Raw genomic sequence first — 27,789 nt, 5'->3', positions numbered from 1 at the left:
TCCTGTGGCTGACCTGGTAAGGAACAGGACAGTCTGAGTCAACCAGCAGCAGACATGGTGATGGGGCCTGTTTTTCCATGGATCTCCTCCTCATTCCAGTATGAATGTCTTTTAAGATTTTAGATGTGAACGGGAACCCATGGGTATTGATTGGGCACATATTTTTACAGGGAGAAGGGAACCAACAAATATACATGATAGAATAAAGTGTTCAGCTGAAGAATGGGAACCACATTATCTCTGAAGCCAGGGGAGATTTGCCAGTACAAAGAAACTGAAGATTGGGCTGCCTGCTCTTAGAACTAGACTGCTATCTTCTCTAGCATATGCTGCCTTGTGAATAACTATGAAGATGAAAAGAAACCTCAGTGCCAGAATTTAAGGTGCTAGGAACACACACACACTAGCATGCTCACAAACTGCACCCATTTTCTACAAATGCATTGCAAGCGACCACATACACGGAATCTTGCAAAGGCGCAATGCATCATGGGGACAACATCCACGTGGTACTTTTGGCCTTTGTAAACTTCAGAGTGCTTTTGTTCGAGAGTCCCTGGAGCTTCCCTTGGTAGTTCTACATTTTCCTCCTTGTGATTTGATCTCTCTGTTGGCTCCGTCTCATTGGATGACAAGCCCTGGTGCCTCAGTGGGCCTGCCCGGGCAGGGAGGTGACAGCACGATAAGGTGGGTCCGTGTTGTTTTCCCCAAGGCTGAGAGATAAGAGGCTTGCCAGGGCCACCTCGTGAGTTCACAGCACAGGTGAGATTTAAACCAGGACCTCGTACTTTACAGCTCAATCTCTCTATGCTGCTTTGGCTCCAGTACAATATTCTAGGTGCGTCTGTGGGCAAAGGTGGCTTGGGTGCAATCTCTTGGTCACTACCCTACACTTCAAGCTTTTTCAAAAGAAGGACTTGCATGCCCTAGGGTGCTAATGTATACCACAGGACCCAGAGTCCAAATTCATGATGAATTCTGGATACAGTATTCTCATCTACAGACCTCCTTTTTTCCAAAACGAGATCATTTACTTTTGCTGAAAACAAAAGCAACTGCAACGCAACGCGGCCTGGGCCCTGCTCAACTGGCAGGTCAAACATTCCCATGGCCTGCACTGCACAATGGAGTCCCAAGTGCAGCTCTTTACTAGCCCATGTAAATGAATGGTTTCCAGGCCAGGAATGCCCCCTCCGGACCCCCACTCCTGATGTGGCAACTCTACATTGGAGGCTAGGGGCATTTGGAGGAAAGAAAGTGGTAGCCGCCCACCTTTGACTTTTGTCCTTTCAGTGCTGGGCCCTGAAAAGAAAAGAAGGTTTTGCAGGAGAACACAGGAAGAGCCTGCCAGATCAGAAAGACTGTGCAGCATCCTGTTCTTACCGTGGCCAAACCTGTGAGGAGCCTGAAAGCAGGACCTGAGGGCAACAGCGCTCTCCCCACTTGTGAGCCCTGGCATTCAGAAAAGACACTACCTCCCAAAGTGCCTTCCTTCTTTCCTTGACTCTGGGAAGCCTAAACCTTTGCAATGTGGATTTTGCAGAGAGCTGCGATGTGACCCTGTACATCAAGGATGGGGAAACTGAGACCCTCCAGGTGCTGCTGGACTCCAACTCCCATCAGCCCCAGTGTGGCCAATGTTCAGGGATGATAGGAGTTGTAGTCCTTTTAAATGTGTTGCCTTTTAAAAATCTGTTGGGGAGGGAGAATTGTTGGGTTGTTCTTATTTTTATTATGTATTTCGTGCATTCATATTGTGCTTTTATGTTGCGAACCGCCCTGAGACCTTTGAGTATAGGGTGGCATACAAATTTTAATAATAATAATAATCCAGAAATATCCAGCAGGCCACAAGTTCCCCATCCCAAGGAGTCCTCGTTAACATCCAAGCTCTCCCTCTTCACACACAAATACCCTTTTCTCATAAAGATGTCGGTTTGCTTGTCAACAACCTCAGCACAGTTTTGCACAAATACAAAATGCAAAATTGTTTTCCTTTCTACGAGGAAGTTAAAGCAGACTGCGTGCTGTTGTTGCTTTCTTCAACTGCCGACGATAAATGAAATTGAGATGACAGATACTTACCGCTTCCATTAGTCCCTTTACAGTGGGCGATTTTAACATCAAAGCATCAAACACTTCGTCAGCCTCTTTCCTCACGTAAAGCAGAACTGAAAGGATGAGAAGCAAATTTTTGGAATAGACACAGAACATTCCCACAAGCATACTGCTCCCTCTTGGACAGAAAACTATTCCTCCCAAACAAATGACAAGTGAAAAAGGCCAGAGACTCGTGTTAAAAATAAAACTATCCCATGTCACAGAGCAGGAGGAGCATGTGCCAATTTCAAAATATCCAGAGGAAAATGATGTGTTCTTTCCACAAACCGCGTCACCCCCCACAGGAAGCAGTTGTAAACAGTCACACCCATTTTCCATTTCAGTTGGGTGATAGGCAGAGATTATGCGAAATATACTGACCAATAAGTGGAACTAATTTCCTTGTCACGCTAAGCAACCCCACAAGCAAAATAGCTATTCTCATCAAAAGTCGGAATTTCCTGGAATTAAAACGGTGGGTTCAGCTGTTGGCGGAACCAGAATTTTTGAGTTGGGAGGAGGTCTTTCAGTCTCTCGCTTAATGGAGGAATCTTGCAAGTGCACCATCCCTGACAGCTGTCTGTTTAGCTCTTCCTTTGAAGGACATGCCACCTTCCTCCAAGACCGTCCGCTCCACAGTTGAACAGTGAAAACCATTAGGAGGTTTCTGTAACGTTTAGCCCTTGCTGTTTCCACACATTAATTCTAATCCTGCCTGTCCTCTAGGAAACACAGAAGAAGTCTGCTCAGCCTTTTATTTAACAGCCCCTCAGATACCCAAAGGACGCGGGTGGCGCTGTGGTCTAAACCACAGAGCCTAGGGCTTGCCGATCAGAAGGTCAGCAGTTCGAATCCCCGTGACGACGGGGGTGAGCTCCCGTTGCTCAGTCCCAGCTCCTGCCAACCTAGCAGTTCAAAAGCACATCAAAGTGCAAGTAGATAATTAGGCGTGAAGGTAAACAGCATTTCCGGGCTGCTCTGGTTCACCAGAAACGGCTTAGTCATGATTAGAGGTCCTTTACAGATACTCAAAGGCATCTATCACGTCTCTCCATAATCTTATCTAGCTCTTTCAACTGTTCCTCATAGGACTTCATTTCTAGACCCCTCACCCTCCTCTCATGTGATGGAAGCCTTTCACATAGAGGTAGACATCCCCTTCACTACTTCCTTTGTAATGCTCAAAGAGCAGCGCCAGCACATAGCACATGTGCAACATGTAGTTTTAGGTGCAAGCATGTGCCTGCTGGTGTAGCTGGTCCAGAGGTAAAATGCATGACCAGTCAACCGCCTTATATGATGCTAGACTTCAGAAGGGGGTCAAATGCCTCCGGTGTTAAGATTGTCAGAGGGGAGCCTGCTTGCTAGCTCCATCACCCTCAGAACTCCAGGGTATGGCAGCCCAGAAGATGGCATTTTCTGTGGCAGCCCCTAAGCTGCCTCTCCACAAATTTGCACCTGTCACCTTCATTGTGCAGTTTTTGCCGTATGTGCCTCTTTATCCTGGCCTTTGTTGTTGATCGTGTTGGCACCCATCTGTCTCGGGAGACAGTGAAGGTGTGTGCCTTTGCGGGTGAAGTCAAGTTGCTGGAGAGTTATGCCTGCTGTGGCTGTAGACCCTGATATGGGAGAGACATGTTTTGTTGCAGCTGGGGCAGATGAAGGCATCTGGTTGTTGTGATGCTGCAGGTGCACCAGGACGTTTCTTCTTTCTGCATTCCTCCCAGCGGTCATTTCTCCTCTGGTCAGCACTGTGGATGCACAACCTGACTGTCTATCTCCAGGCACTGTGGTTGTCTGCAAGGGATTCCCACACAGTGGGGTTCATGTTGTCAGCCTTCATATCACATTTGCAGACATCTTTGTAACTCGGAGTTGGTCCGCCAACAGGCCTGGTGTCTGAAGCCAGCGCCTCGTACAGAATGTCTTTGGGGATCCTGCTATCTTCCATTGCGTGCACATGACCAAGGCAGCGTAGACGTTGCAAAGACTTCAGCATAATTCAGAACTATATTTCCATTCTGATTTTTTCCTTCCCTCTGCCCAATTACTTTCACATGAATTCTGACTTAGGGAAAACTGAGAAAAAACTGGTACCTCTTTTTGTTCCTTCTTCTTTTATTTGCTTCAGCGGTGGTGAGCTGAAGTCTTCTTCTACTGGCCGGAATATCCTTTTAGCCAAGATGCTACTGTAGGGAGAGAAAAATAAGAAAGATGTACCAGATTTATAGTACTGGGGGTGGAATTGTTACCCATAACTTGTTCTCCTAATTGTAGCTGGGAGGCTGTGCTACATTGTGGCTGCACTGGTTGCCAAGACTTTTGTCTTAGTACTTTTGACAGGCCTAGTCTAAAAAGCAAGGTTACAGTTTAATTTCATGACTGTGTATTACCGTATTTTTCGCCCTATAGGACGCACTTTTTCCCCTCCAAAAATGAAGAGGAAATGTATGTGAGTCCTATGGGGCAAATACAGGCTTTCACTGAAGCCTGGAGAGTGAGAGGGGTCGGTGCACACCGACCCCTCTCGCTCTCCAGGCTTCAGGAAGCTATCCGCAAGCCTTGGGAGCCCGCGGGAGTTCCCGCCGGGCTCCCTAGGCTTGTGGAGAGCTGCCTGCATCCCGAAGCCTGGGGCGTGCTGGGCTTCGCGCAGCTCTGCACAAGCCGTGGGAGCCCGGCGCGACTTCGCGCTGGGCTCCCATGGCTTGCGGAGAGCTGCCTGCATACCTGCGAATAGCAGCCTGTTCTGGGGGCTGGGGTTGGGGGAAGCTCGGGCTTCCCCCGCCTCAGCCCTGCGCCTGGGGGGGCAATATTTTTTTTTCTTTATTCCCCCCCCCAAAAAGCTAGGTGCGCCCTATGGGGCGAAAAATACGGTATATTGATTTACTACTACAGCTATACAAGAAGCTGCATGTATTCTACAAACAGAAACCAGTACCCTAAGAATCTTAAGCACACACAACTTGTTTCTAGCAATTATGGATCACAAAAATAAAATAACAAATAAAATAATATATACAATATCTCTTAATTTTCATACAGTGTAAACAGATCACAAAGTTCAGCTTTCTGAACTACAAAATTTAGGTTACATTTTGCAAAAAAATATATGCTTTTTTGTCAAGCACACACAGCCTTGAAATAAATACCAAGACTATTGTTATATGAAGACACACAACTATGTGTATGATTAAAAGGACAACAGTTTACTTCTAGCGCAAGACAACAGGAGCCGGAACAAAGTAAAGAAATCTGCCTCTGCCATGACAAACGTTAAAACATTGGAATTTAAACTGCATCGGAACTTCAGTACTTGATTATTACTACTATTAGTTTGTCAAGGGGGTTGAAATTCTGCCTGCAAAATTTACAAGACAAAAAAAAATGACTTACCCTTCTCGTTCATCATCTGTGTTATAGTAAGCCTGTAAGAGCAGACAAAGAACAGATTCATTATTGTCATTTCACCAGGTGTTGCGACACAGAAGTGCTAATGGAGAGACAGAGCAGTTGCATACATGCCAATCAGATGGTTAGACTATTGCTCCATCCAGTTTGGTATTGCCTGCGTCAAGGATAAGAAACTGTTTTTTTGCCCCAAGTCCACATTCCCTCATGGGCAACTTCCCAGAAGCCTTATACCAGTGGTGTGGCAGGGCTAGATGCGTAAGTGGATGGAGCAAATGGACGTGACTCTCACGTTTGTGCAAAAATTACATTCCAGCCATAGACCATGCATGCTTCTCCATCTTCCCTCCACACCAGCAAGAGTCACTATTACAGTCCAAGGGCACATTCCAATCAGGCCTAAGCATTCAAGCTATGTGTGGGCCTAGGGAAGAATTTGTCGCCTGGGATCAAATGGAGAGGCCCAGAGCGCTGCCTTTGGGCATCTGGATCTCCACCCCTGGTCTACGTTGACTAGCAGTGGTCCTCTGGAACTTGAGACAAGAACCGTTTCAAGATGCCAGAGATTAAATGGGCCCATTTCTGTTACTCCCAGTTGTTTTTCCAGACTTCAGTTCATCCTATTTCTCCATTTGTTTGTGATTTTTTAAAAAAATAATAATCATGAAAATTCACACACATTTTTGGTATACAATTGTGCCTAACTTACATTCTGGCAAACTGCTCTAGCACCCTGCTTTTTGTACATTGTTTGCACCTATACAGTGGTAGGTACCTCGGCTTAAGAACTTAATTTGTTCTGGAGGTCTGTTTTTAACCTGAAACTGTTCTTAACCTGAGGTACCACTTTAGCACTGCCGCCGCACAATTTCTGTTCTCATCCTAAAGCAAAGTTCGTAACCCGAGGTACTATTTCTGGGCTAGCGGAATCTGTAACCTGAAGCATCTGTAACCTGAGGTACCACTGTATACACATCTTTATATACACTTTCCCCTAATACATAATGTTTTTGGCCACAGAGCTGCCCTGCAACATTCAGGAAAGTGGCAAGTTCAACGGATAACTGGGCTCTGGTTCATGTATTGTTCTGGGAAGTGCCAATATGGGAGGTCCATATTAAAATGCAAAGGATTTCTCCCCTGTCCCTAAGCTCTTCCAGTAAGGTATGCCATACACTCCAAGAAAGTCAGATAGAAGCTTATACGTGGTATTTTATCATGCAGTTATAAATCTTTACATCATAAAGTTATATACAGTGTTTCTTAGGTTAAAACATAATTCTGGCTGAAAAGGTTGCAATGCAAATATATTTTCCCACTGCACAGAGATATATGTATGGTGCATCATGCAGTCATAAATCGTTTCATCGGAAAGCTATATGCAATCTTTCTTAGGTTAAAGCATGATTTTGGCTGGAACTGTGCTGACATCTTCTACTGCATCTAGTCTCTTTCTGTGCAGGAAAAAATATTTTTAGCTGACAGCTATTAGCACAGTGTCTAGGGTGCTAATACCTTCTAAACGATGGCTGATTAAAAGAAATTAATGGTAAACTCCCACCCCTGTCAATTTAAGCTTTGTTATGCTGAGCATTCTAGGCAGATCTGATAGCTCTGTTCATCATGTTGTCTGCCTTAATATTATTTGGACTCTGAGAGATATTAACAGAGTGCGATTAAACAGAGGGTAAAAAACTATGGAATTAAATTCTGTTTTCCCTAGCATAGACATCACACTGAGTTCTTTGAATACAGTTTATGTATTCAGCATTATTTTAATTATTCTCTCTTCCTAGATACATTGGCTCTGCCCATCTGTTATACTTGGTCCATAGGGGGTGGGGGAGATTACAATCCAACCAGTCAGGTTTCCCACCCCTGATTTGCACAAAGAAGAAGGGAGCACATTAAGTGGCTTTTGATCGTGTAAACTTACAACGCTTAAAATTTTGTGATTTTTTAAAATTTCTTGTACAAATCAAAATAAATAGATCTTATTCACTGTTAACAGGCTATTAAGAACCATTTGTTTCAACTGTGCTGAGCAATGACAGAACAGATGATCTGTACCATGGGTATGCAAACTAAGGCCCAGGGGCCGGATCTGGCCCAATCACCTTCTAAAGCTGGCTCACATATGGTCCGGGAATCAGCATGTTTTTACATGAGTAGAATGTGTCCTTTTATTTAAAATGCACCTCTGGGTTATTTGTGGGGCTTGCCTGGCGTTTTTAGATGATTAGAATGTGTGCTTTTATTTAAAATGCATCTCTGGGTTATTTGTGGGACATAGGAATTCGTTCTTTTCCCCACCTTCAAAATATAGTCCAGCCCCCCACAAAGTCTGAGGGACAGTGGACCGGCCCCCTGCTGAAAAAGTTTGCTGTACAAAGAAGGTCTCTGGTTCAATCTTCGGCATCCTTAGTAGGATCAGGCAGCAGGTGATGGTACCCAAGGAAAGGCCCTGCCAGTCAGAATAAATAACAGTGGACAATGGAGACCTACTCTCAGGCGGCTTCCTAACTCTCAAACTGAAATCAACAAAATACAAAAAGGGGGCTACATTGGCTGGATCATTGGCTGGTTCTGAACTTTCGATAGCAAAGGTGGAGAACCTATAGCCGTCCAGATGTTGTTGGATTGTAGGTCCCACCAGTCAATGTTCAGACATGATGGGAGCTGCAGTGTCTGGAGGAACACAGGATCCCCGTCCCTGCTCCACAGCATCTCAGTGTTGCAGATGGGAAAATATATCCTCCTCCAGGAGCATGGACCAAGAAGCCCGCTAGGATTTTATGCAGTTCTGTAAAGAATCGGGCAGTTGTGCCTTCCCTCATGCCTTACCTGCCCAGTTCTTTGCAGGTTCCCAAAATGAACGTCTGGTATGAAGAGAACCGGTTGCGAGTCCAAGTCAGCCATGGTTTTGAAGTAGGTGATGTCGCTCTTCTTCTGGAGTGGGACGGTGCTCAGTTTCCCTTCAGCTGTTCATAAGAGATGGGTGGAAAAGTTCATGAGTGGGGCAACCTGGGAAGTACAACTGAGAGCAATGCAAACCAGACTAGAGTCCTGATGCTTTGGACTACAACTCCCAGTTGCCCCTGGCTGCGTAGCCATGGAAGTTGCAGCCCCAAACACCTGGCGGGAACTAGTCTGGCCAAGGCTGAAGGAAGGGCATATCTCCCTCACCATTACTACACGGAGGTTGCGACAGCTGGCCTTTTGCTTTCTTCCTATTTTGCTTCCTTTCTTCATCCCGGATTTTCCTCTCGGCTCCCTGTCATGAGAAACACAGATATTGATGAGTCTACTGTGCATGGTGCCTGCCTCCAACAGGGATAACTGGCTCACTGCTGTTATAGCCGGCCCAATTCATTCATCCCATTATTCCTGTGCCACTTCGGGGGGCCTAGCCCACCCAAGGCAGCTCACAATATCAGAAAGGCACCATACGCGGCGCGATCTAAAATAATCAAAATGAACAAAGGCCACAGCATTAGCACATCTGAAAAAGGCCAGTTAAAACACTTATGACTAAGAGGACAACTAAATGGAGGTGGATTATATAACACAGCTCTGTAGAAAAGGTCGTTAGCAAAAGGCAGTTCGGAAAAGTTGGGTTCTGAAAAATGGTTTAACAATCCAGAACATGGAGGCCATTCACATCTATCAAGGGTAGCAGAATTCCAGAGTCCTGGATTAACCCGCCCCACACACACACACACTGTGGGAGGGATTAAATTTGGGTTTCTGCAATTAAAGCCCATTAAAGCTCCTACTTCTTAAAAAATTCACATTCCGTGGTAAGGAAACTGATAGTATAATGTGGGATAAGAATAAATTGACATCCCTTCTCTGCTGCTGCTCTGAACCTTGTTTCGTTGCTCCTTCCTTCCACATCCTTTCCCCCCCCCATGAGAAAAGAGCTTAAAAACGCTTAATTCAGTCCAATTTAGCAATGCTTTCGGCTACATCTCCTCCAGGCCCTTCCAATTTCCCTGATCAAGTGGATCAATTTTCTATTTAGAAAACCATCCAGAGCATGGCAGAACTAAACACCAACTCGCAAGCCTCAAGGTTCATAGCCACCTTATTTTGCAGCCGACACACAGTGAAGCAAGTATATAAGGGAAATAAATGAAACGGGGCGCATAACTTTGCAGAGAGAGAATGCTGCCCTGAGGCACCCACTGGGGTTGTCTGCATCCAGCCCTTAATCCCCTTCCCCCAGGAGGCACAGGACGAATGTATTAATACCAGCAACAAAAATAGTCAGAGCTATAATGAGGACAATTAAGGGAGCCTGCAAACAAGTACATCCAAGCTCACAAACAAACATTTAAAAATGCAGATGTGTCCCGTGGGATTTAAACACTCTCTCTGTTGACCTGCTGAGCCATTCTGCAGCCGCTGCTCTACAATAAAGTAAATACATAACGAAGGAATTCCATGCTGCTATGTGTACGATAAGGAGCTGAGCATTTAGCTGGCAATTAAACTATAATTCAGTGAAGAAACAGAAATCTGACCTGTTCCATACATCAAAATGCTCAGAAAGTTACTTGTTGGGGCTAATACTTCTAAGACATGGGTGGGGAACCTTTGGCCCACAGGTCTAACCAGGCCTCCCAGGCCTCCCCATTTGGCCCAGATACAATTTTGGCCTAGTCACAACTCACTGCCCAACCTACACCTGTGGGAAGTGGGGTGGGGTAGGGTGGGGTGACTGAAAGGGGATTTGCAGGCACTACCAATCAGCTGCTCAGTGGTGCCAGTTCAAAGAGACAGCACACTGAAAGGGGTTTCTGAAGACCTGACATCAGCTGAATCGAAGACCATTGGCAGACAGATGTAGAAACAGGGAAAATCCAGGAAAGAGATTAATATGAGCTGAAAGGCAGGATAAAAGGAAGGGAGAAGGGAGGAAAGGGGCAAAGCCAAACTTCAACAAAATAGAAAACAACAAAACTGAATGAATGTAAATTAGACCAAAATAGCTGTAACTTTAAAAGGTAAAGGGCCCCTGACAGTTAAGTCCAGTCGCAGACGACTCTGGGGTTGTGGTGCTCATCTCGCTTTACAGGCCGAGGGAGCGGGTGTTTGTCTGCAGACAGTTTTTCCGGGTCATGTGGCCAGCATGACTAAGCCACTTCTGGCGAAACCAGAGCAGTGCACGGAAACACCGTTTACCTTCCCACAGAGTGTTACCTATTTATCTACTTGCACTTTGACGTGCTTTCGAATTGCTAGGTTGGCAGGAGCAGGGACAGAGCAACGGGAGCTCACCCCGTCGCAGGGATTTGAACCACCGACCTTCTGATCGGCAAGCCCAAGAGGCTCAGTGGTTTAGACGACAGTGCCACCCACATCCCTTAGCTATAACTTACTCATTACTTAATTCAACACTTAACCTAAAGTCCATTATTTAGCCCAAAGCAATTAATATCTCCTCCCTCCTAGTATGGCTTTGGGTTCAGCCAACCCTGTTGAAGATGAATGGCCAAACAACATGTCTTTTTAAGGGGAGGGGAGCATGCTGAACCTGTCCGCTTTTATTTTGAAAAAAAGCACTCCAAGGTCCCCAGTCTGTAATATATTCTTGGTTGGATCGGGGCCTCATACCAGTTTCCTACTGTAAGGCTACTATATGACCTCAGTGATCTGTGTGCAGTAAACAGCACCTTAGGGGGCAAATAACAACTGGGGAAAATATGTTTCCTGAGAAAACAGTTTACAGTCAACAGAGGGACAACACAGCCCAGGCTGGTTTCTCCGTGTTCCTACCTGTCACCTCTAGTCTGCAATATAATTAAGGAATAACATAGGCAGAAATCTCCATAGACTGTGGCAGGAGATGGAAGGACGGTTTCAGGTGTGTAAACCATGGACAGTTAAATCCAGGCAAAGGAGAGTATGGGGCTGTGGCGCTCATCTCACTTTCAGGCCAAGGAAGCAGGTGTTTGTCCACGGACAGCTTTCCGGGTCATGTGGCCAGCATGACTAAACCGCTTCTGGTGCAAGGGAACACCGTGACGGAAACCAGAGTGCACAGAAACACTGTTTACCTTCTCACCGCAGCAGTACCTATTTATCTACTTGCACTGATGTGCTTTTGAACCGCTTGGTTGGCAGGAGCAGGGACAGAGCAACGGGAGCTCACTCCGTCATGGGGATTCGAACCGCCGACCTTCTGATCGGCAAGCCCAAGAGGCTCAGTGGTTTAGACCCCAGTGCCACCCACATCCCACAATGCTAGGAAGCATTGGAACGATATCAAACCCCTTCAAAGCTGCAACTTCAAGCCTTGCTGGATGAAGAAGAGTGATTTTAGAAACTATTCACCCAATCACTTCATTCTCGCCAAATGATTCCAGGGTGCAATCTACTTTAAGCACGGGTTTTTACAAAAAAAAAAAATATTTTCTGAACCTGGCTCATTTGCCACTGTGTGGATGTCAAGACTCTGAAGTTCCTGATTGCAATTAACGTCCAGGGAGCCAGATACTTGATGGGATGGAGAATTTACGAGGAGTAAAATGAGATCAGCTTCACATGTGATTCTCTCTCCTGCCCCCTCCAGTTTTCTGATGTAGAAACCTGCAGTACAGCTGTTCAGACCAGGGCATATTGGAAATTCAGTGAAACGAAAGGAATAGCACCCAATTGTTCTGATGGTCTTGGTTTCAGCATAAAAATAATATGCTATTGAGCCAGACCACTGATCCATCTAGCTCAATATTGTCCATGCTGTCAAGAAGTCTCAAAATTCCAGACTGCGGTCTCTCCCAGCTCTAACCAGAGATGCTGGGGAACTTGCAACCTTTCACATGCAAAGCTGATGCCCTATTACTGAGCTACAGGGTCTCTCCCCCATAAAAACCTGCTAAAATGAAGCAAATGTATAAAAGTGCATTTGCCCATAGTTGGAAGGCTATTTAATCCCACTCCTTGCTTCGAGGCAGGGCTGGGCAGTTCTAAGTCCCCAACACTAAGGCATCAGTGTTAAATAAGCCCTTTGTTCATCACCATAGACAGCAATGATATGAAGGATTTTGGCACCCATCGCCCTGTAGCGATGATCTCCCAGCTTGACACCAAAGCCTCTATTACGCAGCCATGTAATTCCGGTCTGCATCCCGCTGCCTTGCACTTTGCGTTACTATTTAAGTTGGTGCCAAATCTGTGAATAAGCAAGTTACCCTTTCTGTAGCATTTTATTCTCACTTAGCAGGTACAGAAAGTGGGGCGTAAGCCGGTGGGAACCATGTGAAGATCTTATGGATTTAAGATGCTAATGCAGGTGGCGTCCGGGTGGCGTCACAGCACAAATTCTGCATAACAGAAGCTCTTCCCTGCTGAGTTTTGAATGGCTGAACATTTGAATGCTAATATTTGTCATGCTCCGTTAGTCATCTGCGTATTATCTTAATCATTCCAAGTCCCGAGCACGCTAATGTTGGAAGTAATTTTTGCAGGCATCTCATAAGGGCACATGCTGCTCCCAGCAGCTTTCCTTTTTTCATTTTCCCCTATTACTTGACACTATAATGCACCTGGGACTAGGCTTGGAGGCTATTATTTACATCAACTGTGTCAAAATCAAATCTGTTTGTGGTCGGGAGCCCATAGAATCACAGGATTTTAGAGCTGTAAGGAAGGAGGATAAAATCAATTCAGTTTGCATTGAAAGCTGAATTCAGCCCATTTGCGCTTCCTGAAACAGTGTGAGAACCGGAACTCATCCATCCTTCAAAATTCACATGGAGCCAAATCTTGCAATGCCGTGATCTCTGAATAGCCTCTGGAGAGAGTCTCCCAGATGATTTGCAAAATTAGATATAGATGCATCTTAAGAACAAAAAAAGAGCCTGCTGGATCAGGCCAATGGCCCATCTAGACCAGTATCCTGTCCCCACAGTGCCCAACCAGACACACCTGTGGGGACCCCTCAAGCCACATCCAAGCACACAAGCGTTCTCCCTTCCTGTGGTCTCCAGCAACGCAATCATGGCTTGGAGCCATCAGTGGCCTCCTCCTCCTCCATCAATTTGTCCAGTCCTCTTTTGGAACCACCTTCAATATGTGCTTCATAGTCAGAAGTGAAATATTTTAGCTCCACCGGCTATTGTGGCAAAGCACTACTGGTACCGTTCCTGGAGGCAGTATGCTTCCGAATTCCAGTTGCCGGAACCACAGGAGAGGCAAGTGCTGTTGGGCTCAGGTCCTGGTTCCCATAGGAATATGGGTGGCCACTGTGAGAATAGGAGGCTGGACTAGATAGGCCTTTGGCCTGATCCAAAAGGACTCTTTGTTTTGTTCTTAGCTGGCAGTCAGAACTAGGGCTGGGCAGTTTATCAGTACAGTGGTACCTCAGGTTAAGTACTTAATTCGTTCCAGAGGTCCGTTCTTAAACTGAAACTGTTCTTAACCTGAAGCACCACTTTAGCTAATGGGGCCTCCTGCTGCCGCCGCGCTGCTGGAGCACGATTTCTGTTCTCATCCTGAAGCAAAGCTCTTAACCAGAGGTACTATTTCTGGGTTAGTGGAGTCTGTAACCTGAAGCGTATGTAACCTGAGGTACCACTGTACAGTCATACCTTGGGTTACAGACGCTTCAGGTTGCGTTTTTTCGGTTTACGGATGTGCCGAAACCCAGAAATACCGGAATGGGTTACTTCCAGGTTTTGGCAGTCGCACATGCACAGAAGCGCTAAGTCACGCTTTGCGCATGCGCAGAAGCACCGAATTGCAACCCACATGTGCACAGATGCAGCGCTGCGGGTTGCGAATTTGCCTCCCACACGGATCACGTTCGCAACCCAAGCGTCCACTGTATATTGTCCAAAATCGGTTTGAAGTCCATATTGTGATATTAGTTTCATAGTTTTTGAAATGGCAATATATTGTGAATCATGATGTGTGTTAGGGCGGGACGTTATATCGTCCAAAACTGATTTAAAGTCAATTTCATGATGTTGGTTTCATATTTTTTAACCTAGCAATATATTGAGATTCATGGGGCAGGGAGGGGGTGATGCAAAAATCACAAAGTGGGGGAAACCGTGAAGTTGGCCAGTGCATCTACATAGCGCCATCCTTATTTCAGACACTGTGATATATCAGTATATTGCCATGTTTAGCTGGTGATATCGGGATGTTGAAAGCCAGATATCGCTCAGCCCTAGTCAGAACCTTCAGAGGTTCACGGGTCTTAAGTTACAAGAGGGTGAAACCTGCTGAAAGCATTTTTCCTACCCATGAGCAAATTTGCAGGTGTGCTCATTCTGATAAAGGACATCCCTGAGTGCTAAAAATCCTCTTTTTTAATCTGTCCACATGACAGAAGGACAGAAAGTACAGTAGTTAAGATACTGGAGATAAATAGAGATGAAGGATCACAATAGTTTTTATGAGTAGAATAGATCAGATCTTTTTTTAAAAGACCATAATAAGTGACAAAAAACCACCCCACCCCCACTATTAATTCTACCCTACTCCCTTGCAATAGATTTATGTTAAACTGACTCAGTGTTGTGGCTGATGTTTCCTTGACAACCTACTTAACGCTATTTAAAGCATTACAAAACAGCCTATCGTCTTAAGATAATAAGAAATAACTGTTCTCCAGAAAGTGCAAGGGCATCGAGGGCAGCAGGAATAACACGGAGAGGAAGCAAATCTCGGAACCGAACCTGCCTAATGCGGCAGAGTCAAGCACAGGGAGTCATTTGTTTTGCAAATAGATTGTGCGCATATGACTGCCCTTTTAAAAAGAGAGCCTATGATCACAATGTATATTATGATGCATGCTCCTACAGGCTCTGGGCTTGGCTACTGCAAGATGCTTGAAGGCCACTTGGAAGCATGGGCTAGCACAAAATGTTATAGCAGGCCTGCTGCTAAATATCATGATGGGGAAGAGGTGTTGAGGTGAGGCATTGTTGCCACACTGTTGTCTTGGCTGCAGCAGCGATGCCACTCAGGAGGACTGGGATGGGGCAGGGGAAGCAGCAGGTACAGGTGTGATTGCATCTTTGCCCACCATTGGCAACCTGGCTGGTTCTAAGTTCTCTGTGCCTGGGGATCCACACGTACAAAGATTTCTCTCTTACATCAGATCTCCCACTTACTTAATCACACCAGACTTCATTTTAGTTGTTCTGGACAAACACCTGCAGTCAGAAAGGAGGGCCTTTCCAGTCATGGCTACCAGAGTATGGAATAACATGCCTCTGGAATTGAGGAGTTGTTCCTCTTTCCACAGAAAAAGACCTTTCTTTTTCATTATGGTTTTCTAGTTTCTCCCTACAGCTAGCTTTTCTGGCAGGCTGATATATTTCTGAATTGTTTTATGATGCTTTGATATTTATTTATTTATTTTTTTGGTAATTTTATTTTCTCTCTGTGTGCGCACTGCGAGCTGCTCTGAAGACTTGCTGCAAGAGCAAGATATGAATTTTATTTATTAAACTCGTGTGCCGCCCTTCATCCAAAGATCACAGGGCGGTCCACAACATAAAAATACAAAATGGCAACACAAAATACATAATGAAACAAATACTTTCAACAAAATAAGCAAGCAAACAAATATATTGGATCCACCATTCTTTCTCTCTCCCTCTCTCCTTGAGATGCTTGGGAGAAAGACAGGATTGTGAGGGTAATAATTAAAATAAATGTCCCTTATTCACGTTGCAGCTTATGTGGCCCTTTATTGCCCTCGATGGAGATGAGTGAAAGAGCTGGTTGTAATTTGTATTTCGTACTGTAAGTAACCCTCACTGGGACCCTTATGGTGAAGGATGGGTACAGAATCTTACATAGAAATCAAGTTGGCATGGATTTTGTTTTTAGACCAGATGTACACTTTGTGACAAATGACTGCCTGGGAATCGGCTTTGTTTTGGGTATGGCTGGTAGGAACAGCTGAGAGCATGCGGGAAAGTGCTAAGGATGGGTTTGGCAGATGTGCTGGTGGCAGCAGCTTCTATTTCCTCGGGTGTTTTGATTTAACTGTGAATGAGGTTTTAATCTGTGATTTTTGTGTGTGTATTTTTTTGCATTTGAATCCTGCTTGTCATTTCCCCTCCCCTTCTAAGATAATATTTTGCCTCCTTGCTAAACATGCTGCTTCAAATACGGGTCGTTGCTGTACCTTGCATTTCATTTGTGAAGTTTTATTTTGATATTTTGCAACGTTTATGTGTCTAAAGAGATGTTGTGAACTGCTCAGAGATAACACCCTGCGCTCAGAATGGTAAAGAAATATACCGAAATGATCTAAAGAAAGAAAGTTGGTCTTTGTTTATCAAAACAAATAGCATTCTCATACAATGCCACTAGATGGCATAAACAGACTTATGGAGGTAAAACAGGTACAGTCAAAATTGGGCCCCTGGCCTGCCACAGGCTCCACTACCCACTACGCTGACTCCTAGGGAAACGGAGATCCCATGGATCCAAGGTCACAACAATTCCTCTGAACTGGTTGTCAATGCAGTTGGAAAAGCATCAGATTAACATGCTCCAAAACGGACCGATTCTGCCAAGGCAACAGCATTCTGCAGCCAGTTACAGTTTACAAACGCTCCTCAAAGTCTGCATGCTGCAATAGTCTAACCTGGATGTACCAGAGCATGGGGGGGCAGATCTGCCTTCCCAAGAAAAGGGAGCAGTTGGTGCACCAGCTGAAACTGTGCAAAGGGACAGCTGAGCATCCGGGAGCCAGAGGACTTGAGAAAGTCTCCCACACTGAACACTTGATTCTTCAGAGGAAACACTGTCCAGAGGAAGAGGAGAAATTTCCCCGTCTCTCTGCCACAAGTCCTGAGTCATGTTTTAAGAGCATCTGGTCTCCTGGAATACTCGCTGTCTTGTGCACTTAAAGATTTGGCCTGAAAACTCTCAGCCTAAGGCTGCTAATGTGAGTGAGACTATAACTGCACATTATGGGGGAAGGAAACGTAGGACATTCTAGGACACTTTCTGTGTAAATTCACAGCTGTTTGCTGTCCTGGCCTCTCAGCTTAATGAATAATAAGAATGCAAGAATAGATTGCTGGATCAGACCAGTGGCCTCACAGTGAACAGAGCACTCTCCCCTCCTGTGGTTTCCAGCAACTAGTATTTAAAAGTATGGCTAGTAGCCATTGATAGCCGTCTCCTCCACAAATTTGTACAACCCTTCTAGTGATGCTTGGCTCAGAGGAACAGGTGGGAAGTTGGTGGAGGTTGTGACAGCAGCAGGTAACCGGAGACTTCAATGGGACACTTTTTGAACTGAAAGCCCTTTTGGACAAAGAGCATCACATCACTTCTGTGTCTTACACAACTTCCAATCTGATCTTTACCATTTTTACTGAGAAATAAGCCAGATTGAATTCATTGGAATTTACTTCCTATGAAGTTTGCTTAGCACAGGAACCCACCGCCAGGTGTGGAAACCTATTTAAGCCCAAAGGCCAAATTAAACTCATGGGCAACCTTCCAGTGCTTGTATGTCAATGGTGGGTGTGGCCAGAGGCAAAGTGGGTGGAGCAAGGGATGTGACCTTTTAGCTTTGTGCAGTAGGCTGTACTGCAAACACACAGAATCCAGATTTTTACACACACACACACACACACACTCCATCCAGGTAAGGATGTTTCCTGCTTGGCAGGGGGTTGGACTCGATGGCCCTTGTGGTCTCTTCCAACTCTATGATTCTATGATTCTATGAAGAGACCTGGAGAAGAGGCCTGAGAATCTGAGTTCCCACCTGTTATGCTAGTTATGGTGGTAAATAGTAGCTAATATCTGATGATACTCCATTTCACCATTGGCCCTGATTTACACGGCCCCACTGCAGATAAGAGTTGAGTTTTAATTGTTGTTCATGACTATTTGCCCTCAGGGACCACTTCACTGGGACTGCCATATGTTGTTGGACTACAAATCCATCATCAGTTGCTCAGTTGGTGCGGTGCTTCAAATCGTGGTCTTTTTGATGCAAAATTCTGCAAAAACTGTTGCCAGACTTTGGTACTGGTTTGGAGTGAATTGGACAATGTTGGGTTTTGAGCTAATAACCGTGGCCCTAGGTTTGAGTAGCAATTGCTGTGTTAGTGGGGCACTGCAAAACAAAGAGTTTTCACTGCAAATCACTACCAAAAAAAAACCCTTCAAAACTTTGGCACAGGTTTGGAGAAGATCCCAAATTGTGGGGTTCATAGTTAATTTTCCTATCATCTTTGTCCATTAGCCCTGCTGGCTGGGGTTGATGGGAGTTGGAGTCAACAACATCTGCGAGGCCACAGGTTCCCCATTCCAGATATAAACTATATTTTATTGCCAAGTTCTTTAAGGCAATACTGCCCAGAAAAGTTATCAGCTCCCGATCACTAGGCTATGGATAAAAATAAACCAATAACAACAGGCTGCAGAATGTTACAGGTAGAAGCAATCCTTAGCCACTTGCTGCCTCAGGCCAGTGTTTGCACGGGTGACCGCATATATCCTATTTTAAGACTCAGTGAGCTATCCAGGCTCCAGGTTTGATAAGGGTAACATTTTAACTACCCCTGTGCTCTTTTCTCCTACTTTTAAGATGGCTTTGATTAGATCTGTCAACACTCATTTCCTTCTCCCCAACCATGAAATGTGAAGTATCAATTAAACGGATAGATAGTCAAAGCGATGAATATGTATAATTCAAAGGGCTCAGCTCCTTGTCGTCTGTAGGTCACTCCTGATGGGGCCCATGCTCTTAAGATCTTTCTTCCCCGCCTTCCCCTCATTACTTTTCAAAAACTGGCAAACTGGGGGGGAGGGGGAGCCCCTACTCACGCCTTTGAAATTTACAGAGATTTTGAGCAGGCAGCTGTATCTTCAGATTACTGCAAATATCTGACCTTTACAAATGATAATTAAAATATAGCACTTAAAATTCATTGCTTCGATATATATTTTTAAAGGTTGCTAATCATGGCTGATAAGGAAGGAAGGAAGGAAGATCTGGCTGTTTGCACAGCACACTTTTTTTTTGCCTGTTCCCACTAATATCCTTATATTGAGGTTAGAGGACTTGGGTATTAAGCACCAATACCAGACCAGACCAGACCAGACCAGACCCAAAGAGGTTGTATGGCCTGGTGAGAGTCCAGAGGAAAACACAGAGACGCCTACTCCCAGGCCTGAGGCTGTTTTAGATTTTATGGCTTTCTTCATCTATTTCCCACCCCCAACCCCTGATTTTGCAATGCTTTTGTTATATTTTTATAATCACAGATGCCAAAGGAAGCCAGGAATAAAGCAGCTTCCCAAGACATTATAGGAAGTTAAAATGGCGGCCAAACTAAAAAGTAGAAGGAAACAGCAACAAAAGTAAAGGAAAATGAATGCAATGAAACAAATGTACAAATAAATGAACAAATGAGGTCTTTGATGACTAAAATAATTGCTAACGAACAAAAAAAGTCTTGCTCACCCCTCTCCTCTTTTCAGCATTGAGTAACGTATCATCTTACCTTGTCACAGAAAACCTTGATCTGGCAGAAGGCACGATGGATGGGTTTATTGCTGCGATTATTGTAGCTGTACGTGTCAATCTGAATCATCAATGGAAGCCCCTTGACTCCTTTCTGAGAAGAGAAGTCTGTGCTCAGGCAGTTCACCGTGATGAAAATCTGATTTGGAGAAGAAGAAAGTTTAAACTGGTACAGAAGCGGTTGCTATCCATGAAGAGAATTCAATGAAGACCTGCCTCTATTTAATATTTAAACTTCCACTTGCAGCACCATTTGAGAAATCGATCCCTGCTCAATAGAGGTTTGGAATTATTGTTTTAAGGGTTTTTCCAACAGTGAAGTGATTTTGACGAAGCCAACTCAGCTATTCAGCTCAACTCACCTGTTCACACATGTGATACATTAGAATCAATAAAAGAATATTACTATAAGAATTGGCTGACTCATTCTAATCAATATGTGAAATCCCCACCTTTTTCCACAACCATTTCCTGATCACTCAGCACTATGGGAATAGTCACCACATGCAGTCTTTTTCTGTGCAGTTACTGAAAGGTGCAACTTTTTAAAAGGCCCAAACTCTAAGCCCCATAGCATTTTGGCTACTGTATTTTTCGCTCTATAAGACACACTTTTCCCCTCCTAAAAAGTAAGGGGAAATGTGTGTGCGTCTTATGGAGCGAATGCAAGCGGGAGGCTCTGCTGAGCACTTCCTTTAAAGAGCCGCACACACACTTCGCACACTCTTTAAAGGGAGCGCGGCTCTTGGGGGAGCCTTAGCCATGCACAGCCTCTTGCGGGCAGGGGTTGAAGGCTCTCCTTGCCCAGGAGAGGCTGTGCGCGGCCAAGCAAGAAGCCAGGACAGCCAGCAGGATCACAGGGATCCCAATGGCTGTCCTGGCTTCTTGTTTAGCTGCGTGCAGCCTCCCCAGCCCGGGCTAAACAAGAAGCCAGGACAGCAGGCGGGATCGTGCGCTGAGATCCCATTGGCTGTCCTGGCTTAGCCGCGCGAAGCCTCCGCAGGGCACAGGGAGCCTTCATTCCCGTGCCCTGCAGAGGCTTCACCGGGCTATCCAAAAATAACTGTCTGAATAGCCCTGGAGCTGCCAGTCTACAATACTGATATAGAAGACTCAATGGTCAGATTCAGTGTAGGGTGGCTTCCTACTTTCCAGTGGGCCTTATGGTGGCACTGCCGATGGCTAAGAATACTAGCAAAACACAGAATTATGCAAAGACTTAAGAAGATCCACTTATATTTTTCCCCTATTCATTGGCATTTGTTCAGAAAATGAAAGACGTGGAAAAGATTGGAAAAGATGTGGGGAAAGGAAGACTAAAGGAAAAAGAAGACGGGTCTCAGGGAGATATAGCTAATGTGCCTTACAGGGAGAATTTAACAGCATTCATCTGATTACAGAAGTCGATATTACTGTCCGGTTTTTTATGGTGCAGTCGTCTCAGCTGGTTTGCTCGACCGAGCTAATAGCACAGCGGCATTTCTGTACCTGATGGTATCACAATGCTGTGCTTGCAAACAATGCAGTTGAACTTTAACTGATGTGAGGGAAGTGGTCTGGGAGAAATCCGCTTTAGTGGGACGTGCAAAATGGACTGCCTTTCCTGTCTTAACGTGAGCCTCGTCCAGGGATTTTCTGCATGGATGATGCACTTTTGAAGAAGTGGGGCAGCAAGACTGTCCCCTCCCCACATCCTGCATTGCACTGAGCATGCCCCATGGTTGTCTGCATAGGGCAAATGAAGGAGCAGCCTTCAAGTGGCTGGAACACTGTGAGGTCATCCAGTGGGCGTGGCCAGTGCCCCAAGGGATGCTGGGCCAGCACATTCCTGCTGCCCTCCTCTCCACACATAGGGTTGCATGCATGCAGAATACCTGAATGGGGCTATACGGAGGTGGGGATTTTTCTTTCCCCAGTCCAAGGACCACATTCCATCCAGAGGGAAACTTTCAGGTGGCTAGAATGCAAAGCTGGGCAGAGTAAGGACTAGGACGTTTACCTTTCTACAGCAGGCTACATTTCTACATGGCAAAGCCAGAGGTTTAAACACGATGTCTGTTCAACCAGGGATAGAGAACTTATGGCTCTCCAGATGTTGCTCTATAACCTCAACATCCCTGGCCATGCTAGCTGGGGTTGACGGGACATGGAATCCAACATCTGGAGGGTCTCCCCATCTGTGCCCTACACATTATGAGAACAGCTTATTATAATTCCAACCATCTCTGACTACCAAAGAATACATGCTACATATGCAAGGATACTGGGCATTGGGTCAAAATGCCTGACTCTCAAATACAGGAGCACTAACAAGAGGAAAATTCAAGCAAGAAACTTTCAGATAGCTGCCCTGAGCTTGGAAAAGCAGGATACAAACCAGTTAGATAAATAAATTCAGCTGCAGCAAAATTATATTGATGGAGAAGCGGAGATAGCAGAGTGATGGTAATTGATGACTACAAAAGGCCATCATTTTAGAAGATGGAATATCATCCTCCTGACACCTTAATAGATCAAGTCTCTTTAACAATCAATAATTTTAAACTTATGGCAAACCCCTACACACAGAGGGGTGGGGGGCAAAAGCTGTTGTATCAGTATTAATGCTGTGTTATTTTGCATTATAGGAACTGGACTAGAATTAAGGGAGACCAGTGACTTTTGCAAGGTTTTACGCCTCGGTACACTGCCCTACTAGCCTCCTTTAGAGACAGTAGGGAGGGAGGGGGCTTTTAACTCGAAAAGGCCATTCATAAGAATGTGACACTGAAGCTATAAAATGTGCTTTGAGTGCGCTTTTAGTTTTAATTTAGCTTCATGGCCAAGATGACATCAATGCTCTATCACCTTTGCTTCTGAAAGATGACTGATGCTCAATTATCTAGATTCTCAGGAGCCTTTCAGGGATGTCTCAGAGCATCATTTATTCTCATGCTTCAGAAATCTGCTCTAGGTAGAAGGGCACTTTGATGCCACAGTGACAGATGCTCCAGAATAAGGGAGGCTGGAGGGAAGGTGGCAGAGATTAGAACAACCAAACATCACACTAGTCAACAAAGAAAGATGTACCTCTGATTGCAAAATACAGCTAGTGAATAATTACGTGCCTTTGATAAAATTCTTTCCCCCTCTATTCCACAGCAAATTGTGCATGTTCTAGTGAACACTTATGATCCGTGGAATAACAACACAGTGGTCGTTGGAAATGGCCCACAATGGGCAGAGAGGAGAGAAGTAGTCTATCCAGCAGCCATAGTAGAGAATGCAGACATGTTCTCACCAGGATTTTCCTCTGCAGGGAAATGCATGGACTCCTTCCTACTATATGAGGAAAGAAAACAATATGGGGCACTGAGGGCATATTGGTGCAGAAATGGACACCCAGCTGCATTACTTTTGCTATGGCTGTCTTCACTGGGTTGGGTCAAGTATAGATTATAATAGAACATAGGCATTAGGAACCTAGGAAGTTGTACTGTACAGTCTGACCATTGGTCCATCTACTTAATTTTGTCCAGTTAGCATTGTAGCTGCTCTACGGGGTTTCATCCCTACCTAGAGATATCAGGGATTGAGCCAAGGGACTTCCTGCTCCACCCCAAACTTCAACTTCTGGGTCCAAAACTCTGGTCTGAAGTAGTCATACATGCTCAGGCTCAAAGAGGAATAGCTGAGGGCTTCTACGTGGAGAAGCATCATTTGATGGACCACAGGTTCTCCATCCCATGCAGTGGCAGAAGAAGGGGACTCCCAGAGGACTTTCCCCTAAAGGCAAACCTGCTGCAAGTTGCAAGCCTTAAGGTTACACTGCACAGCTTCATCTCTTTTCCTTCGAAAGCAGATACTACAAGGCAGCCTGATGACAAGTGTTGGTATCTAATCTGCAGAAGAGAGATAGTCGAAAGATGTATGCGGGTAATTTCGACTCTCAAACGTCAATACCCAAGCGCCATTGCCTCAGGGTTTGGCATTAATTTGAGAGATAAAGGTAGGTAGCAAGTTTGCTGGCATTTGAAAAAGGGGGGAAAAACGCACCAAGAAAACAGAGACAACGTGTACAGATGGGAGAAGAGATAGGTTGGATTTTGGCTCAGGGCACTGCAGATACATGATCACAGGGCAGAGTGGGAGAGAAATCCACATATACTTATCTCTTGTGTGTGAAAATACAATCAGCTCTATTTAGAATCTAAACTGTATAAAAGTCTTAAGATTTAAATGGCAGGAAAATAGCAAATAGGCCTTAGGTTTGCTTATGCAATCTCCCACCCTCATTTGCAATTCTTAAATATAAAAAGGGCCCTGAAAATTCATATTATCAGCAGCAACTCCTTATCAGTTGAAATGTGGCACTTCCCCAATCTGTGTCGTGCATAACTTACTGACAGAAAGAGCAGGTAGAGGCTAGAATAGCCACATGTTATTTAATAACTGTATTTTTTGTATTTGGAACACTTTAATATACTGGTTTTTATCTGCTCTCCACAGAGGCTGTATGTGACATGAATCAGGGTAATATTAATGGATATTTAGGGCGATATTACTCGCAGCATACCCATTCAAATGAATGTGCCAAACTTAAGTCATATTTATTCATCTCAGTGGTTCTACTCTGATCACCACCCTTAGAAGACTCAAAACTGATAAAAGGTTTTGCTGAAATTGAAAAAAGGTCTTTATTGTTCAAAACAATCAAAGGCTGAGGGGAGAGAACTAAATAGAAACTGCGGGGGCAGGAAGAGACTCTTTGGTGAATTTGAGACAAAAGGATATTTCATAGGTGTATAGCGCAGCACAAGTGTTTAGTTTACTACATTATCCCGGCAACCACTACAAGTCTCCATGTGGGAGAAAGATACATGTGTAAAATGAGAATTAACATTTGATTTTGCATAATATATACAGTGAAGTCGCTGGCTGTACAGCAGGCTTCATAGTGCCTTCCAGATGTTTTGTTTCCAGATGTTAGCTTAGCGGGGAACAACTCACATACCAAAACTGATGTGGAAGCCACTGTCAGAAGTAAAAAAGATAGCTAGGAAATGGTTTTGACAGACTTGCTTTGCTTTCTCATTCAGAAAATCTCAGTGTTCCCACATTCACTTATTACAAGCTGAAACCTATGGAATGTAGCATGGACAGAAACATTACAACACACATGAAGAAGAAGAAGAAGAAGAAGAGGAGGAGGAGGAGGACGACGACGACGACTTTGGATTTGATATCCCACTTTATCACTACCCGAAGGAGTCTAAAAGCGGCCAATAATCTCCTTTTCCCTTCCTCCCCCACAACAAACACTCTGTGAGGTGAGTGGGGCTGAGAGACTTCAGAGAAGTGTGACTGGCCCAAGGTCACCCAGCAGCTGCATGTGGAGGAGCGGGGAATTGAACCCAGTTCACCAGATTATGAGTCCACTGCGCTTAACCACTACACCACACTGGCTCTCATACTGTTTTGTGTTTGATTTATTACAGTCACAGATGCTGTTCAGAGGATTATATTTCTGACAGCATGCCACGTTTAACAATAAATATAAAAACTCTGAACTGAAAGCGGGTTTTCCCTGCTTTCAGAATTTTTCTAGCCAGGATGTCTCCTACATCAGTCTTAAAAAAAAAAATTTATAGGCCTTCAGTTATAATGAGAATAAAAAACACCTTATATACAACCTTTTTGCTTATTTTCTTAAATCAACAATCAGCTGCTTAAAAAATGAAGAAGAAAATACAGAAGGCCTAAATAGTCTGGTGTAGTAAATTCCTGAGATAAATTTGAGACTAGGTTTCTAGTACCTACGGTTTGGAAACATAGGAATCCGTTGTTTACTAAAGGCGACCATTTATCCATCTAGCACAGTATTTTATTTTCTGGCTTCCAGTGGCACATCGCTTTCTGTCTGCAGGAACTTGTGTCTCCCAAGCCAAAGCAATAGTCCCCCAGCAGGGGCGTTGCTGCCACTTACTGGGAGGACATGGGAAACACGGAGGGGGGCTGTGTGAGTGTGCCGGTAGGAGCACTTGACCCGCTTCTGAGGTCTAGCTTCGAGGGCCTTCTGGCGGTTCCCACCCTGCGAGAAGTGAGGTTGGAGGGAACCAGGCAGAGGGCCTTCTTGGTAGTGGCGCCCTCCATGTGGAACGCCTCCCTATCAGATGTCAAGGAAATAAACAACTATCTGACTTTTAGAAGACATTTGAAGGCAGCCCTGTTTAGGGATGTTTTTAATGTTAGATATTTTATTGTGCTTTTAATTCTGTTGGGAGCTGCCCAGATGGGCGGGGCATAAATTAATAAATAACAACAACAAACAACAACAACAACAACAATAATATACTGCCGAACCACCCTCCTCCAGCAAGTAGCAATGGTGCCCCTGCCAGCACGTTGCCACTACAGGCAAGATGCTCCTATTTCATCTGGGACCTTCATCACACTTCATGAACCTAGGACCTTCTTCATGCTTAAAACAGCAAGGAACTGGATAGCCCATCACCTGTTCCAACGTTGTTGTTGTTTTAAAGGAGAAGCTGTATCAATTATTTATTGTTACAGGGCATCTGATCAGCTCCAAAAGTACAATTGCATAGGATTGCACGGCCAGGAACTCATAAGATGCTTTAAATATCTTTTCAGGTCAGCCATTGCCTCTAAGCAGGGCATTCCATTGCACACAGACACATGTTGCATTTTCCTGACATTACCAGTTGAAACGATGAGCTGGATTTGTCTTGGTCTTGAATCAACGACTGGGCCATTTCTCAGGTTCTGGACAAGGACTAAAACAGACTAAGATGGATGTTGGGTGGAATTGCTGTGAAACTGAAGTAGCCTCCTCCTCAAACTAGGTTTACAGAAATGTGTTGATGCTGTATATTTCACCTGTGGTAAGCTATCCTACTGGAGTTGTTTTTCAGGATGAGGGGGTGGAAAAGGAGGATTTGGCAGTTCGTGATATTTCTTTAACAGTTCTTATCAGGGAATTCTTTGCGTTTGTTTTTTACAACTTCTTTCTTGAAATAAAATTATTATGATGATGATCAGCTAGCAGGTGGTGTAAAAGGCTTCAACCTTGTAATTTGGAGAACCACTGTCAGGCAGAAAATATAATTCAAAGATAGATGGACAAATAGTATGATGTGGCAGAAGGCAGCTTCCCATGTTCCTAGCAACTTTTGCATGTTAAAAACAAGCATCCTTGTGTGTGTGTGTGTGTGTGTGTGTGTGTGTGTGGGCAAAGAACTGTATATTCAACTCTAGGGAGTTCTCTCTTCATGCCATAAAATAAATTAAGAGATCCACTGCTAACACTTTAAATTTTAAACAAAACTATCAACCCATTATATTTTAATCATTTGTTTTTGTTTCTGGTTTTTAGAATCTTGCTGCCAGTCCCAAGCCCTAAACACTGGGCACAGTAGAGCTTTAAATAAACAAAACTCCTTTGTGCAGAGTAAGTGCAGCTTTTATAGTTTCTTTTGACATCCGTTACCTTATAAATTCATGCAAAGTCAACGCCTTTGTTCTAGCTCAATACCAATGTCTCCAGCAAATGTTTACCTTTCCCTTTAAGAAGCTTCCTTTACCCTGCACCACACCCCAGCAACTACATAAAAACTCGGTTTGCTGCAAATGGTAGGTGCACACCTGTTCGGCCATTCGTATACACTGCAGTTGCTAGATGCATTGCACCCACAGCGTTTTATTTAAAACACCCTGCTTTATGTGCGATTTAAAGAACCCTGGCCCTCAGCCAAATACTA

The 27,789-nt window shown here is 44.6% G+C and overlaps 1 protein-coding gene across 3 annotated transcripts in view; it reads right to left on the bottom strand.

The window, feature by feature from the left end:
* Positions 1 to 27,789, bottom strand: part of GRHL2 (grainyhead like transcription factor 2) — an 84,544-nt gene that overhangs the window by 8,827 nt on the left and 47,928 nt on the right. For all 3 annotated transcript variants that reach the window (XM_082235669.1, XM_082235668.1, XM_082235667.1), the window contains exons 9-14: positions 20,010 to 20,168; positions 8,695 to 8,782; positions 8,353 to 8,489; positions 5,494 to 5,525; positions 4,198 to 4,289; positions 2,086 to 2,171 (exon numbers count right to left, since the gene is read on the bottom strand). In XM_082235669.1, the coding sequence (XP_082091795.1) occupies positions 2,086 to 2,171; positions 4,198 to 4,289; positions 5,494 to 5,525; positions 8,353 to 8,489; positions 8,695 to 8,782; positions 20,010 to 20,168 (594 nt within the window). The remainder of the gene's footprint in view (positions 1 to 2,085; positions 2,172 to 4,197; positions 4,290 to 5,493; positions 5,526 to 8,352; positions 8,490 to 8,694; positions 8,783 to 20,009; positions 20,169 to 27,789) is intronic.

Source organism: Podarcis vaucheri (genome assembly GCF_965113315.1).
Source record: "Podarcis vaucheri genome assembly, chromosome: 8".
NCBI classification, from domain to species: domain Eukaryota; kingdom Metazoa; phylum Chordata; class Lepidosauria; order Squamata; family Lacertidae; genus Podarcis; species Podarcis vaucheri.
Note: the sequence above shows the minus strand (reverse complement) of the source record. Positions and strands in the feature narration are given on the sequence as shown.